The following is a 15,672-nucleotide window of genomic DNA, read 5'->3' as shown; positions in this document are numbered from 1 at the left end:
TATTAACATTGATCTTCCTCGTGTGCCCGAGAGGATTCTGCAGAAGTGCACTACTACAAGGGCAGATTAGTCGGTCAACCAAGTGTTGGTGAAGTGGCCAGATTGGCCAGAAGAGCTTGCCACTTTGGAAGGGCTGTTGGATTTGCAGAGGTGTTTCCCGCTCGCGCCAGTTTGGGAACAATCGGCGTCTCAAGAAGGGGGAATGTTAGGGGCTGATTGGTTGCCCGCATGCCCTCCGTCCAGGCTCCAGAGATGCAAGACACGCTTGTTTGGATACCTGCGTCAGAGTCAGAGCTGAGCCCTCCGGATGCAAAAGTGACCTCCCGGCCAGGCTCCCATGGTGCGGAGAAATCGAGCGTTTCTCTGGAGCCTGGCTAGCACAGTGTATCCAGGGACACTTTGGCTGCACACAATAGAGATGAGAGATGCAAGTATCCAGGCATCCAATCACTTGCTATGTACAGTCTGCATATGTGGATTCACTCAACCATAGAGCTCTTGCATGCCTTTAGCTTGGCTACCGAGAGCCTGGTTCTTAGAAACGAGCCTGGCTCGAAGCTGCAGCCATCCAATCAACCTCCTTAGCACTCCTACTACAGCTGACTCTGTTCGTGGGCCACGCACAAGGAAGCCCAGCGCACGGGTCTCTGGTTCGGATTGGATCAACGTGCTTGCACGCACGCAACAGGGCTCAGCCCATGTAAGTGAGCTTGAGAGGCTACAAGACTAACTCGAGAGAGGAGGGGTATGCATTGTAATAACCTACAATTTTTTCTTCAAGCAACAGAAAGATTTGTAGCCTAGTGATTACAAGAACCTCAGTAGTACTGGTTACTACCTGTGGGAGCGACTTTTATAGAATTTAACAGTGTTGTGCTTCCAATCCTTCTTCCCGGAGGGGCGTGCTTGACTGCGGTGGAGTGCTCGTGTACGTGTATTATTTGGTGGATAGAGTAAACCCCCTCCCACGGGGTCCTCGATCAGTGAAAAATTCGTGTAGTTTCTGCAGGCTTCAGGATTGATTCTGTTTCGGCACTGAAAAAAAAATCCTGTGAAATTCTCACAGATCATGTTATTCCGTTTCATTCTGAATAATGGAGCTTTACTGCACTGATGTATCAGCTGGGTGCCATTCTTGTTTTTTGGAGACAACTCATAGTTTCTTAGGCAGGCAGGCTCTCAAAAAAGGTTTTTGCTAGAAATCTTCCGAAACCAAGGCAAATTTATTTTAGAGTTTTTGTCGTCTAACGGAATTTTTCTGAAAAGCAGGGCATCAAGTGTTTCTTTTGCGACAGTACTGTCATATTAAGGGAAACAGTTTTGCTAAGCATGAAACAGCACGTACATTAGCTGGCACTTTGGACTGACAAGATACAACAGATTACAGCAAGAAGTTTCATAAAATGAAACAAGAAAAAAAAATCACACAACTATCAGGAATCGTGTACAGCATCAGCCGATGCGCGGGTGCAACTATGCACTCAATATATATAATTATGATTTACTTTGAGTGGTACAAGACATATGATGCTTTACTATTTGATAAGACATGATGCTTGCACCAGAATGGCTTCTTGAATCTTGATCATGGATATCCAATGTAGGGGATGTGTTCAACAATCCATCGATCGCGTCCTGCTAACCTTCTTTTGAACTCATCAGGCATCATCGAGCCGATGCACAGCTGCTGGAGTGCTTTAAGGTGCACAAGGCCCTCTGGCACCGACATCAAGCCTTTCAAGCTCCACAGCTCTAGCCGATGTAAGCTTCTCATGGTGCCGTCCTCAATCACAACCTCCTTTAGCTCACCCATGGAGCTCAAGTACAGATGCTTGAGCATAGGGAACCACCCAGCACGAAATGTAAGTCTCGTACCATCGTAGCAGCGGTAAAGATTGAGGTGGCCTAGATTGTGAAACATGGCGGAGAGCAAAGCAAGTGGGTCTTCACGGAGCCCAGAAAAGCAAAGCCTTAAACTTTTCAGTTTGGGGAAGTGGCCAAATGCAAGAGGAATTGCTCCTTTGTCCAGCTTGCCACTTAACATAAGCTTCTCCAGGTATGGTAAAGGTTTCAAGTCTGACATATCAAGAGCATCTCTGTTGCGATCAGCTGCGATCACGGACAAGGAAGTCAAAGCTGACATCTTGCTGATTGAGATCCACAGATCTGTGTTATAGGATTCTAGCACCTTCCTGATGCCAAGGCTTCTCATCATAGTCAAGCATCCAAGATTTCTAATCACGCAGCTATTGGCTTCTATGTTCTTCAGAACCTGCAGGTGTTCCAGGCGACATATTTTGTTACTTGCCGAACTTCCAAACCTTCCAACATCTATAATTAGGTGCTGAAGCTTTGTTAACATAGTCACGGCACTTGGCAACTCCATTACGGAACCCTTGAGATACAGAGTTTGCAGATTGCTAAGCTTCCCGATAGATCTTGGTACCTCTTTCAGTTTTGTGTATCCCAAGTCAAGGTAATGCAAGTTAAACAAATTAGAAAGGTTGTCTGGTATTTTCTGAATATGGCAGTGCCTAAGGGACAAGACCCTCAACAACCTAAAGTTTGGGTAACAGTTCTTGAACCAAGATGACGAGACTCCCTCCACAAACACGATGACAGACCTGAGCTGCGCTGAATTTGCTACTGTTTGCATTAAATTACTATCCTTGTGCAAGGAAAGTCGACGAGATCTGTCAGAACTGCAGTCTGAGTTAGGATGGTCCCATGTAGTAGCAAACTTTTCCTTCTTGGATATTGTTAGAGATAACTCCCTCACAAGGTCATGCATCTGGAACCTCTTTGGCCTTCCGTATTCATTCCTGTGGACAACTTGAAGCAATGAACGATCAGCAAGCTCCTTCAGGTAACATGCAGCTACGTCTGACAATGTTGTCTCGGGTCCTCTATCCTCAATGAATCCTTCAGCAATCCAGAGTCTGATTAGCCGTTTCCGTTCTATATGATAGTCTTCAGGAAACATGCCACAGTAAAGAAAACAATTCTTTAGGTAACTAGGGAGATCATTGTAACTGAGGTTCAGAACGCTAGCAACCCAGCTCAGCTCTGGGTTATTACTCAGCTGCCACCTAAGTTGGCTATAGAACAACTCCCACTCGTGCTCATCCATTTCTTTGTAGGATAGAAGACTCCCTAAAGCAACAAGAGCCAGTGGCAAACCTTGGCACTTATCCACAATTCTTTCTGCACAAGCCTTAAGATTGAGGGGGCAACTTCTGCCATCTAATCTTGCGAAGGCCTTGTGACAGAAAAGGGTCCACGCTTCCTCCTTTGGTAATAAACTAAGTTTTATTTCACGGTTTCCATCTGCTAGGGATGCCACTGCTTGTATTCGAGTTGTGATAACTATTCGGCTCCCAATGTTATTCTTGACAAATGCACTATCTAGTAAAGGCCAAGAGTCCCTACTCCATACATCATCCAGCACAATTAAATACCTCCTGTCCTTTAGATATCTTTGAAGCAGTTCAACCAGATTCACGCAGTCCATGGTATCAATCCCATCTGGAATATTCTCATTCTTTGACATGAGTTGTAGTAGGATTCTTTTGAGGAGATCTTTGACCCTGTAACTTTGAGAGACAGATATCCATGCACGGCAGATAAACATTCTTTTAATTTCTTCTTTCTTGTAGATGCTACTAGCAATGGTTGTCTTACCCAGCCCTCCCATTCCACATACTGAGATTACAGTACGATCTTTCCTCGTATCAGATAACCATTCTGTTAGGTGCTTCACCTCTTCTGCATTCCCTACAAAATTGTCATCATCATTCAGATACAAATGTTCAGACAGATGTTGCAGCCGACTAGAATAACTCGACGCATTATCTTTCCTACTATCTGTTGCTGATACATCAAACCGCTTTTTTGTTTCTGTTATCTTTTGAAGACAATCCTCCACGAATTTAGCCTGCACTGCAAGCTTGCGCCATTGTTTAACATCCACTACTTGGTTCAATGCTCTCTTTAGAAAACTATGTGTTCCTTCCATTTGGCTAACAAGATAAATGAACTCATCAACAATGTCCTCAGCTTCATGGGCTGCTTGTCTTACCTGTTCGAGCCATGCCTCCAGTACCTTGTCACTGGACCTGTGAACGTCTACTTGACTTATGAATGCTTGCATCATCAAGAAATCACTTTGGAGTAGTCTCATTCTGTTGGTAACTTCTTGTACATCGGGTAGCTGCTTCTGTAGCTTAGAACCAATAATTTTCAATCCCTCTTCTCCAAGTGCAAAGGTAATCTTTTGGAGAACCACTATGACCAGAGCTTCTGCCATGTTCACCTTTTAAATCCTAATTGCAGAAACAGTTCCTAGTGATTCAACATTTCTGAGGTACTTTCTTGTGGGTTCAATCCTGAAGGTAGAGGGAAAAAAACAGCTACAAGCATAAATGAATGGGAAAAAATAGAGACAATGAAAACACCTGCACCATTATTTTCTAGCAAAATCCATAGGTTAACCCTTGATCTACTTTAAATTTTGCAGTATCATATTAATTTTTTCTCAAATCTACTTCAGGCAGCCCCTATTGAGATTGAATCAAATGTATAATCAAATTTCAGATAAGTACAAGGAAACAGAACTACAGAAGATCAGGAGAGTAACTGTTTGCACATTTATCAGCACACGAATATATTTTGGTCATACTAGTTGCGATTCGAGTCTTGATACACATGCATCTACTTAGATTGACTGCACAAAAGCTCTTTGATGTGGGATATACTAGGCTCTAATTTAAGATTTAGCCAGATCCAGGCTAAATCCTAGGGATTTGGATCCCCAAAACTCCCCAACCCAACAGTTTCTAAGTAACTAGCAGCAATAGGCAAGACCTAAATTTCTTTTTCAGGTGGACACATACCCTTGAAATCTGACGCCTGTTTCTTCCCAGAATGGCAGGGAAAACGAAGCAGAAGTTGCACAAGAGCCACCGGGAACAAGAAATTTTTCTTTTTGAAAGATCATCAGGGAACAAGAATGACGGGGGAACACACCTTTTCCCTGCAGGCAGCAGTTCGGTTGCTTGAACAGCTGCGCAAGCTCCCAGCTCCGCATGCCACGGCGACTAAAGAAAGGGAGGTGCTGGTGCTTGTGCTTGTGCTTGGACTGGGACTCGGTAGTGGGAACTGAGGAGGATCTTGTTGGAGAATGCGGCTGTAGACGTTAGCTGGCTCTGACTTTGGGAGTTGGGAGCTTCTTCGTCGGCAAAAACATAAAAAAAGAAAAAAAAGGAAAACCAGACAATCCAAGAATAAAACTTTGGCATTTCACTAAAAAAGGAGATACATTTTGTGCCTAATAACCTTTACAAACAAAATTTCAATTTTAGCTTTGTAGTGTTCTACTACCTTATATCCTAAATGAAAGTCCATTAGGTTTTGCCATAAGACAATTTTGGTTTTGATCATCAACACCTAAAGTCACATATAAATTGAAACATACCTTTATGTTAATAGATTCATATTGAAACACATTTTAATAGTAATATAACAAAAAAATTGTTCCACCCATGCGCTATTCTACAATCTTAATTGTAGCTGCATCTAGCTAATTACTAGAGAAAATTTCAGTAATAACCACGACACACAATTAATGATGTCATTTAACTAGGGTTTACTGCTAGGTTACACCAAATGTGTAAAATAGCATTTATACTCCTCAGTCAAAACTTTTGCAATTTTGATCGCTGGTATCCCACATAATTGACAATACATGATTAATGCTACCAGTCATTATGATTATGAAAAGGCCTTCAATGCATATAACTTTCTTATACATATTATAAATATAATTAGTCAAATATATCGCACATGTTCTAGTTGATGTAATTTTTGGGGCTTTCAAAGGAGTGCTAAGATTACAAAATACAATGTCCACTCTTTTTATGTGTCATTTTAGCTTAGTGAAATCTTCCATTTTCCTTTTTTTCTTTTCCACCAGATACCAAAAAAAAGAGCTAGCTACATGCCTACATGTTCCTAACTCAGCAGATTTAGAATCATGCATTAGTCTAAAAGATTTCTAACAGGGGAAAATGGAAGAATATTTGCAACTTTGACTTCGTATTATTCAGACCAGTGGTCCTTCAGTGGCACTCGCCACCACTGCTATCAAGCCGCTATTTCGGACTACTATATAGTCCTAGCATGGACCCACATGTTCATTCTACCACAAGGGATGCCTAATCGCCTTAAAGTCGCAGCAATAAAATGTGGTCGTTTGCTTTGTCATAAATTTTGCCAAGTTATCCTCGTTATGGTTTGACACACAAAAATGTGGCCACCAAATTATTAAACCATGACCTTGTCAATCAAAATGTAATTAGAATTTTCAAATAGAGGCAAACCCTACAACGAATTGGTTGAAAAGCAAGTTGTTACCAAACAAGAAATTTCGAGACCAGGTCCGTCTAATACACTTAATAGTGATGGAGATTTTCTTCTCAGGTACCGATTTTTTACATCCAAGATACTGGAGGTAGGTTTTTGAGTGGCTGAACCGGCAGTGGTGGTCGTCGATGGAGTGATGGGGATCTCCTAAAGCAGGGCGGGTTTGTGGTAGTCGCGGATGCAGTGAGGGCGATTTTCTTGCACTGATTTTCTAGATTCCACGTCTTTGAAGTAGGTTTTTAGACGGCTGGTAGGACCGGCAGAGTGGACCCGAGACGACTGTCGGGTGAGGAGCTAACAAGCTGCGTACATTGACAATGACACTAGGTGACTTGAGAGCTGAAATTATGTGATCAACAGACGACGCCCATTTTCAATCGCTCGGCTAAGGATGTTACAAGCGAAAACGATGGAATCAGGCACATGTTGCCCAACCCATCCCTTATTACTGTTCCTCCAACCAAATTCCAAGCAACAATTTTGCAGGTACCACACCGAGATGCTTGCATTACATGGACAATTTCAAAGTTCACATGACGGTACAAAGTTTTCCCAAGAATGAACACGATGACTGGCCAGGCCCAGCTGCGTGGCAATATTATTGCTGGATGATCCAGGAGTGCTAAAATGCCCAGAGAAGCTTGATCACCTGATGCTGGCATTGGGCTGCCATACCCTACACATACTCTGATAGTCTGACACTACCATGCAAATCCTAGTATGCTCTCTAATACAACAATCTGATCAGGTTGCACACAACTATGTACAGCGTGTGCCTGACATTAGGGGGACCCCAGAGCCACAAACTGCGACAACAAATAGCATTACAGACCTCAGATGGCTTTTGTACAACCGCACAGAATTTTCATAGATTAATCAGCAGGGCCATCATCTTCTCCGTCTTTTTGACTCCACTGGCTGAAGAGATCATTTCAAGTTATATTATTCAACATAATTCCCATTTGCATTGTAACTTTCAAATAACAAAAACAAATTTGCATCAATGATAAGCAGCAATCCCATAACACAACATTTACCTTTTCTTCTGATTGCGCTGTAGCTTCATGAGAATTCTCTGCCATCTTCCCATTTTCGGTCGTACAAGTATGGCAGAAAAAATGTTCCAATTTCTTTGCTTCTTTGATAGTCATCCCAATGCAAGCAGGGTGAAACCTGGAAAACAGAAGCAACAGTACAGCACGTGTAATTATATGGCACAGAGTGCTGGTTAATCTCGCGGGCGCGCGCAGACAGATATGTGAATGGATCAGTGTCCAGAAAAAGTTAAATTGACCTTGTCTAGAAAAAGTTAAATTGACCTTAGGTCTTAATGGGGACAATTACGGGGATATGTGTGTGAAACGCATGAAAACAAAAATGACAACCTGCCTAAGAATTTGAGAACTCAGTGTAGGTGAATAGCAGATGCCTAGGTGACAAAGCGATAGTATGGTTAACTCTGGGAGAGGATTATCGAGCACCGCCTAAGAAGAGTGACAAGTGTGACCCAAAACCAGTTTGGGTTCATACCTGGAAGGTCGACCATGGAGGCGATTTTCCTAATACGACAATTGATGGAGGGATATAGGGAGCAGAAGGACTTGCACATGGTCCTTATTGACGTCGAGAAGGCGTATGACAAAGTACCGAGAAATGTCACGTGGTAGGCCTTGGAGAAGCACAAAGTCCCAACTAAGTACATTACCCTCATCAAGGATATGTACAAGGATGCGATGATGTTTGTCCGAACATGTGGTGACACCACTGACTTTCCTATTAACATATGCCTACATCAGGGGTCGGCATTGAGCCCTTATTTATTTGATTTGGTGATGGATGAGGTCACAAGAGACATACAAGGTGATATTCCTTGGTGTATGCTCTTTGCTGATGATGTGGTGCTAGTGGACGAGAGTATAGCAGGGATAAATAGAAAATTAGAGCTGTGGAAACGCACGTTAGAGTCAAAAGGGTTCAGACTTAGTAGGACCAAGACCGAGTACATGATGAGCGATTTTCAGCACATCTAGACATGAGGGTGGTGACGTTAGTCTCGATAGGCAAGTGGTGGCCCATAAGGACACTTTTCGGTATTTAGGTTCGATGCTACAAAAGGACGGCGACATTGATGATGTTAGGCATAGAATCTCAGCTGGCTGGTTGAAATGGCGTCAAGCTTCTGGTGTCCTCTGTGACAGGAGGGTGCCACAAAAGCTAAAAGGTAAATTCTATAGGACAGCGATTCGCCCGGCGATGTTATACGGTGCTGAATGTTGGCCTACAAAAAGGCGACATGTCCAGCAACTGAGTGTAGCAGAGATGCGCATGTTACGGTGGTTTTGCGGGCACACAAGGAGGGATAGAGTCCGAAACGAAGATATTCGGGAAAAGATAGGAGTGACACCAATTGAGGAGAAACTTAACCAACATCGATTGAGATGGTTTGGACATGTCCAACGGAGGCCTCCAGAGGCGCCGGTGCGTAGTGGGGTGCTAAAGCGTGTTGATAAGGTAAAGAGTGGTACAGGTAGACCTAAGCTGACTTGGGACGAGTCGGTTAAGAGAAACCTTAAAGATTGGGATATCACTGAGGAGTTAGCTTTAGATAGGAGCGCTTGGAGACTAGCTATCAACGTGCCTGAACATGACCTTTGTGTCTTTTGGATTTCATCTCTAGTCTACCCCAACTCGCTTGGGATAAAAGGCTATGTTGTTGTTGTAGTGTAGGTGAATAACGCACTTCATTTTAGCAATGAACATATCCTATTTTTATTTTGTTTTGTCATATTTGATCCTCAGCGGAGGAAGGGCAGCGATTATCATATTGCATTATATTACAAATCATACAAAGATACCAAAGCGAAGTAACTCCATTTTGGCCAATTTGGTAAAGTTCGGGTTAGTTACTTTTGCATTAAGCGATGGTTTCCTACCAGCAAATTCGTATCTTTCAAATCCACCTATTCCTGGACCAACAAAACAATCTGTCGACTTAAAAATGCACCAGAAGAAAATATAAGTATTATCACGTTGTATCAACAAAACTTTTACCAAACTTTTGAGAAATCAGTTTCTCTTTGATCTTCATCAATATACTCACCAATCAGAACATTCTTCGCATTGGATCATAAGATCATCAGGGTTGTATGGCATCTCACACTTGCAAAACCTGGCACATGTATTACAAAAGCAATGAGAGACAGACAACAATAATCATTCAGGTTTCAAGAACTACGCACAAATCAGACTTGCAAATAGTTAAGGCAAGGCTAGCAATAACAGGGCTTTGTTTTACAATACAATGGGAGTAAAATAAATGTTGTTAGTTCAAGTCAAAATCAACAAAATATAAGATAAGTTGTGCCATAAACTCAAAACCAAGAAACACAGACAAGTAGCGGTCCATATTCCGTACAGAGTAGCACAGGAGGAAGATTGGGAGGAGTCATTAAGTTTGAGTTTGGTTAGCATTAGTATCTGACCTTGCCGCCTAGGCGACACCTTAAGAACTTTGAGGTGGAGGATCACATGGGAGTCCAGGAGGACCTCAGTTCGGCTAGGAATAATAGGACCGGAGTTGATGAGCTTAGGTTCATAGTAGCTCCAGGTAATTAGTAAATAGAGTCACAGGACAATTAGGAAATTGGGTCCTGTTACAAAAAGTTGAGGGTCTGCATCTACTATTGAAGGAGGCCATGTGTCTATTTCAAAACCAAGCAAGAAATATCCTCACTTCTAACTGTGATCCCCAAACTCTAATTTTTCTATCAACCCCATTACCCCTTCTTATAATTGCCAGTACCTAACTTCATGGGTCACCTTTGTAATCAAACAAAGAGTATGATTTAAAGGAACAACATGCTGCAGGGGCATTGTATGGAATATCGCTTCCATAGTCAAGAAGGAACCAATACCCAATAGAAGGCCTAAACAAAAAAATTTCTAGACAGCATAACCTTTCAGTGCTTCTTTTATTTTCCTCAACAGTAATGGTAACCAATACCAGCTATTGGAGAAGATGGTTGGATTCCATCATTCCATGTCATTTTCATATTTGACATTGATAGCACCTCTTTAAGAAAAAACATAGAAATGAATAAATCGTATTGAGGGCATACAGGTGCATGCCAATGCAAACATATATGACCTTATCAAAATTATGGCCTTAAAAAAACTACCACTTCTAAAATAAAAGCATGTGTGGAATCCCTGGAGCAATGTGTGAAAATCATCAACAAAGGACATGGGACCAAGCTAAGGACAAGTATCATCTATACCGCAATTCAAGGTACTCATGATTTTGACCCTGTGCCCCTATCCACACAATACAAGGGAAGAAATACACATATGGTTTATAAATGTTTCTACTAGTAGTAATTTTATAATTGATCTAACTCCAATACCAATAAGCAAACTCATAGGAGCGTGTAGGGTGAAATGCTACTTTGGAAAACTAAGGTAGTGTCTGCCGTTTGGTTGGAGAGCGAGGTAAAATGGAATGGCTCCATCCTTATTTTTTAGGATGGAACGGTTCTTATAAGAGCTGTTTGGTTGGAGGGACGGAGCGATTATGTTTCTTGTTTGATTGAAGGGATAGGATGACAGAATTTTTGGTCCATCATCCTCCGTTTGTAGGTCCCGCTTGTCAAGTCATCTTCCACCTCGAGCTTCTGCTCGTGCGCTTCCCATCTCGCTGCCAGTCCTCGCCACCGGGGACAGCTCCGGTCTGTTGCGCTACCACGTCGCCGTGAATCGAGCCCTTCGCCCCGGTCGCCTCGCATCCGTCACCCTTCGCCCCGGGTCCACCCCACCACCACCGCTGCACCGGATCTTCACCTTAGAGCCGCTGGTCCAGCACGCCGCCATCGTCGAGGCCCTCCGCCCGGATCCGCCGGGCTGCAGCCGCCTCGACATGCCAGCCCCAGCCTCGGCGGCGGGGCCTACGCCCTTGGTGCATCGCGTGCCGTCGCCTAGACCCATTGCCCTTAGCCTCGGCAATCAGGTCCTCCGCCCCAGTGCGCCTTCGCCCAGGCGGCCATGCCCTCCACCAGCTCGTTGTGCATGCGAGACATGTGCAGCAGCAAGACGCCGTAAGCGACGGACGAGCTCGTCCGGCTTTTTTTTTTTCCTCGAACGAGCTCGTCCTAAATCTTTTGGCATATTCCCTTGTTTGGGATGGCTCCGTTCCAAGAGTTCTCTAACCAAACACTCTGAAATTTAGGATGGAGCGGCTCCAACCCATCCGGCTCCTAAACCAAACATCTAAAGCTAACTATATGAAGCATAATCTATTTCAGACTAGCGGCAATAAGAGATCAACAATTGCACAAGTCAAAGGACCTGATAATATGGAACTTGCAACAGCTTGCAAATTTAAAATAATGTAATCGCGAAAAAAATTAACTGAATTCTTACACAGCAATCCGGTCGGGCACGAAGCTGCCTGTCGCTGATTTATACTCAAAGCGGCAGAAGAAGTCCTCAGCATTGACAGAATCAAGCTTTGTATAAGTCCGGAAGCTGTGCACATTGCACTTCCCCTCAATCGTGTCAGCGCTTTGTACATCATAGTGGTCCGAGAGGAAGACCTCCTTGGAACCGTGAAAAGGCCGCCTCCCACCAATGGACTCCTCAGGCCTATAATACCATCGCACCCGTACTCTCACATTTGTGCCTCGAGATCCTGCTGCCTCAATTGCCTCAACTCTTGCCACATAGGGTGGCTTTGATGCATCAAATGCTCTCATTAGCACACAATCACCAGCTGGAAGAAACATAATTAGAGAATCAATCAAATGCAAAAGGAGCATTGTTCATCAAAGCACTGAGAAATGTTAACATAGACAAAACCACCCCTACTGTTCTAAGGCAACTTGATGGAACTGCTGTAGCAAAAAAGGGGCTGTTCACGCGCCAGCTTTCAAGCTGTCATGCGAATGCTGAGGCAAGAAGATATACTAGTGAGCTGGGGATAATCTAATCCAAGAGCACTTAAATCGTAATAGAATGTTTATCAACCACCCTAAGTAAAAATGAGAAAATTGCTATTATGACACTCCAAACAAGCGGCTTCGCTATTTTAGGATTCCTAACATCGATTTCGCTAGAATAGGACTCCTAACATCGATTTCGCTAGAATAGGACTCCTAACGTTGTGGCTTCGGAATAAATGACATTATAGCCCTTTTAATCTTATTGTTGAGTCTAAAATACATGTATTTCTTGTATTGGCTGTGTTACCCTTCTACCGATCATCTCATCTAGTCACATTCACGTACGGCACCGCTGGCCTTCTCCCCTCAGATCGCTGGACGAGCGCCGCCGCCCGCCTTGGCCCGTGTAGCGCCGCCGCCCGCCATCTCCCGTCCAACGCCGCTGCCCGCCTCCACTCTTCCCAGCGCCGCCGCCGGCCATCGATCTTCCAGCAGCCGCCTCTCTTCCCCAGGCCGCCGCCGGCCATCGATCTTCCAGCAGCTAGCCAAAGAGATGTCCAAAAATAATTTTCTCTGGTGGTGGTGCTGTGCTTTATAGGAAGTTAGAGCTGTGGAGACGCACGTTAGTCGAAAGGGTTCAGACTTAGTAGGACCAAGACCGAGTACATGATGTGCGATTTCAGCGCGACTAGACATGAGGGGGGAGATGTTAGTCTAGATGGGCAAGTGGTGGTCCAGAAGGATACTTTTCGGTATTTAGGATCGGTGCTATAAAAGGATGGCGACATTGATGAAGATGTTAGGCATAGAATTTCAGTTGGCTGGTTGAAATGGCGGTAAGCTTCTGGCATCCTTTGTGACAAGAGGGTGCCACAAAAGCTAAAAGGCAAATTCTATAGGACAGCAATTCGTCCGGCGATGTTATACGGTGCTGAATGTTGGACTAAAAAAGGCGACATGTCCAACAACTGAGTGTAGCAGAGATGCGGATGTTACGGTGGTTTTGCGGGCACACAAGGAGGGATAGAGTCCGGAACGAAGTTATTCGGGATAGGGTCGGGGTGGCACCAATTGAGGAGAAACTTACCCAGCATCGGCTGAGATGGTTTGGACATGTCCAACGAATGCCTCCTGAGGCGCCGGTGCGTAATGGGGTTCTTGAGCGGGTCGATAATGTAAAGAGGGGTAGAGGTAGACCTAAACTGACGTGGGATGAGTCGGTTAAGAGAGACCTTAAGGATTGGAATATCTCTAAAGAGATAGCTTTGGATAGGAGCGCTTGGAGACTAGCTATCAATGTGTCTAAACCTTGAACTTATTTCTTTCGGGTTTCATCTCTAGCCTACCCCAACTTGCTTGGGAAAAAATGTTATGTTGTTGTTGTGGTGGTGGTGGTGTTGTGCTTGCGCAAGTGAGGTAGCAGACATTTGTTTGTTTGGGAAGCAGCCGATCAATCGATTTCTTGGCAGAGAGACGGCGGGTGTGGTGTGGTGTGCTCCCCACCACAAAGCGAGCAGAGAGTCCCACCCTTCTTCCTCCGTCTCTTTGCTTGCCTGCTTTGTATTTTCCTTGACATTGCTGTGCTTGCGCGAGCGAGGTAGCAGGGCGGCCAGCGGCGGCCAGCAAGCCTCCAGCCAAGGGTCACGCATGAATAAGGGCATAATTGTCATCTCAAACCAAAATACATATATTTAGGATATCAAATGAATTAAAAGGGCTATACTGTCATGTATTCCGAAGCCACAACGTTAGAAGTCCTATTCTAGCGAAACCGATGTTAGGAATCCTTAAATAGCGAAGCCGTTCGTTTGGAGTGTCATAATAGCAATTTTCCCACTCAGTAAAAATAGAGCTTGCTCTATACGCAGACATGCCAAGCTGAAACAAGCGCACCCACAAATACTGAAAGTCTGAACTTTCCGGCAAACAGAATTCGCCGCTAACAGATGAATTGCATAAGCATGTTTGCAGCGACCAGAGCAGAGCTCCGTTAAACTGGCACTGTCACTGTGATGCTAATCCCCCTCGAAGATTGTGGCTTCACGTGCCAATTGATCTCAAACCACAATTAGGCATCGAGTTCTGCGCAGTGAGCAGAGCACCAAACAAACGAAATAACCACGGCAGAAGCACAACCGCCAAAATACCATTCCCAACCCAAAACATGGCGATCGAAATGGCCCGATGGACACGACCATTTCCGGCGGCGTCAATCCACCCCGAAACGAACACCCCACTAATCCCAGGGCCCGGAAATCGGGTCCCCCACCCCCAATACCTCGCGACACCGGAAATCCCAAAACCCCCCGCGAAATCCGGATCAGAAGGGGCAGAGAGGGGGCCTCACGCTTGATGACTTTGTCGGATCCCTTGATGGTGTAGGACTCGAGGATCCGCTTGGGCGGCCGCGACTTCGCCATGAGCGCGCGGCGGCGACGGCGAGGTGGGGGCGGGGGCGGCGCGGCGCTAGGGTTTGGAAGGAGACCACGAGAAGCCGGTGGATTTTTTTTTTATTTCTCTCGATCCCTCCCTTTTCCCTTTCCGTTCGAAACGCGGAAGCGCTCGCGGTCGCGGCTCGCTCGCGTGCTGTTTTTTTTTTCTTACCGCCGCCCCCGCCGCGCGCTTTCTCGTGCGCGCCTTTTTTTTATCAAGCATACCTGTATTATTAAGGAAATGTACAAAGACGCGTAACCCATACAGGAATACGGAAGACAGTAAAAGTAGGGGTGGGACAGCTGCGCGCCTTTGATGGAGCAGTAAAAGTTGGCGAGCTGGCGCGGTGAATGAGGGGGCGGTGAAAATGGCCGGGAAGGACGGGGGCGGATGGGCCGTCGGATGTGACGAGGTCTGAGCGGGTGGATCAAAGCCGTCGGTTGGACGGGGAGGCGATCGGCCTTCTGGATGGTTCGGGACGGGGCTGGAAGTGGGTGATTGTGGGCTTGTTTGTTTGGTTCTCGATATAATTATAAGGCGTTATAAATAATAATAATTTTGACTACTAATTACCGTGTTAAACAAAGTCAATTTACAAAACTAAATTTAGAATCTCCGCGCTAGTGACTCTGAAGAATCTAATGAGTTCTTTGACCGCGCGATTAAAGAATGGTTACTGTAACATCACTGTAGTTAATTATCAATTAATTACCATCATTAGATTCGTCGCGAAAAATTACATCCATCTCTAAAAAAAATTTATAAATAAATTTCATTTAATACTTCATGCGAGATTTTTTTCTCGAAAAACATACGCTCTAATTTTATTGCCAAACCAAACCAGACCTGCGCCCCGTACGGACGCTGTGGGCCCCCCGGAGCGACT

General features: G+C 44.7%; 2 protein-coding genes across 5 annotated transcripts; both read right to left on the bottom strand.

The window, feature by feature from the left end:
• Positions 1-1,324: 1,324 nt before the first annotated feature.
• On the bottom strand, positions 1,325-5,230 carry LOC120659563 (disease resistance protein RPM1-like). 4 transcript variants are annotated; one of them, XM_039937744.1, is made up of 3 exons: positions 5,026-5,230; positions 4,079-4,385; positions 1,325-3,774 (listed from the first exon to the last, which is right to left on the bottom strand). In XM_039937744.1, the coding sequence occupies exons 2-3, from the start codon at positions 4,089-4,091 to the stop codon at positions 1,586-1,588; spliced, it is 2,202 nt and encodes a 733-aa protein (XP_039793678.1). In that variant the 5' UTR covers positions 4,092-4,385; positions 5,026-5,230; the 3' UTR covers positions 1,325-1,585. The 4 variants fall into 4 exon arrangements, with proteins under 4 accessions (XP_039793678.1, XP_039793675.1, XP_039793676.1 ...); XM_039937741.1 differs by having other exon boundaries at positions 1,325-4,385; XM_039937742.1 differs by having other exon boundaries at positions 1,325-4,388; positions 5,046-5,230.
• Positions 5,231-6,844: 1,614 nt separating this feature from the next.
• LOC120659562 (chromatin remodeling protein EBS-like) lies at positions 6,845-14,988 on the bottom strand. The gene is made up of 5 exons (XM_039937740.1): positions 14,701-14,988; positions 11,836-12,184; positions 9,521-9,589; positions 7,458-7,593; positions 6,845-7,338 (listed from the first exon to the last, which is right to left on the bottom strand). Exons 1-5 carry the CDS (start codon positions 14,771-14,773, stop codon positions 7,309-7,311), a joined length of 657 nt encoding a protein of 218 aa, XP_039793674.1. The 5' UTR covers positions 14,774-14,988; the 3' UTR covers positions 6,845-7,308.
• Between the last annotated feature and the right edge of the window lie 684 nt (positions 14,989-15,672).

Source organism: Panicum virgatum, chromosome 2N, assembly GCF_016808335.1.
Source record: "Panicum virgatum strain AP13 chromosome 2N, P.virgatum_v5, whole genome shotgun sequence".
NCBI lineage: Eukaryota > Viridiplantae > Streptophyta > Magnoliopsida > Poales > Poaceae > Panicum > Panicum virgatum.
The sequence above is the reverse complement of the archived record's forward strand: the minus strand, read 5'-3'. Positions and strand labels throughout refer to the sequence as shown.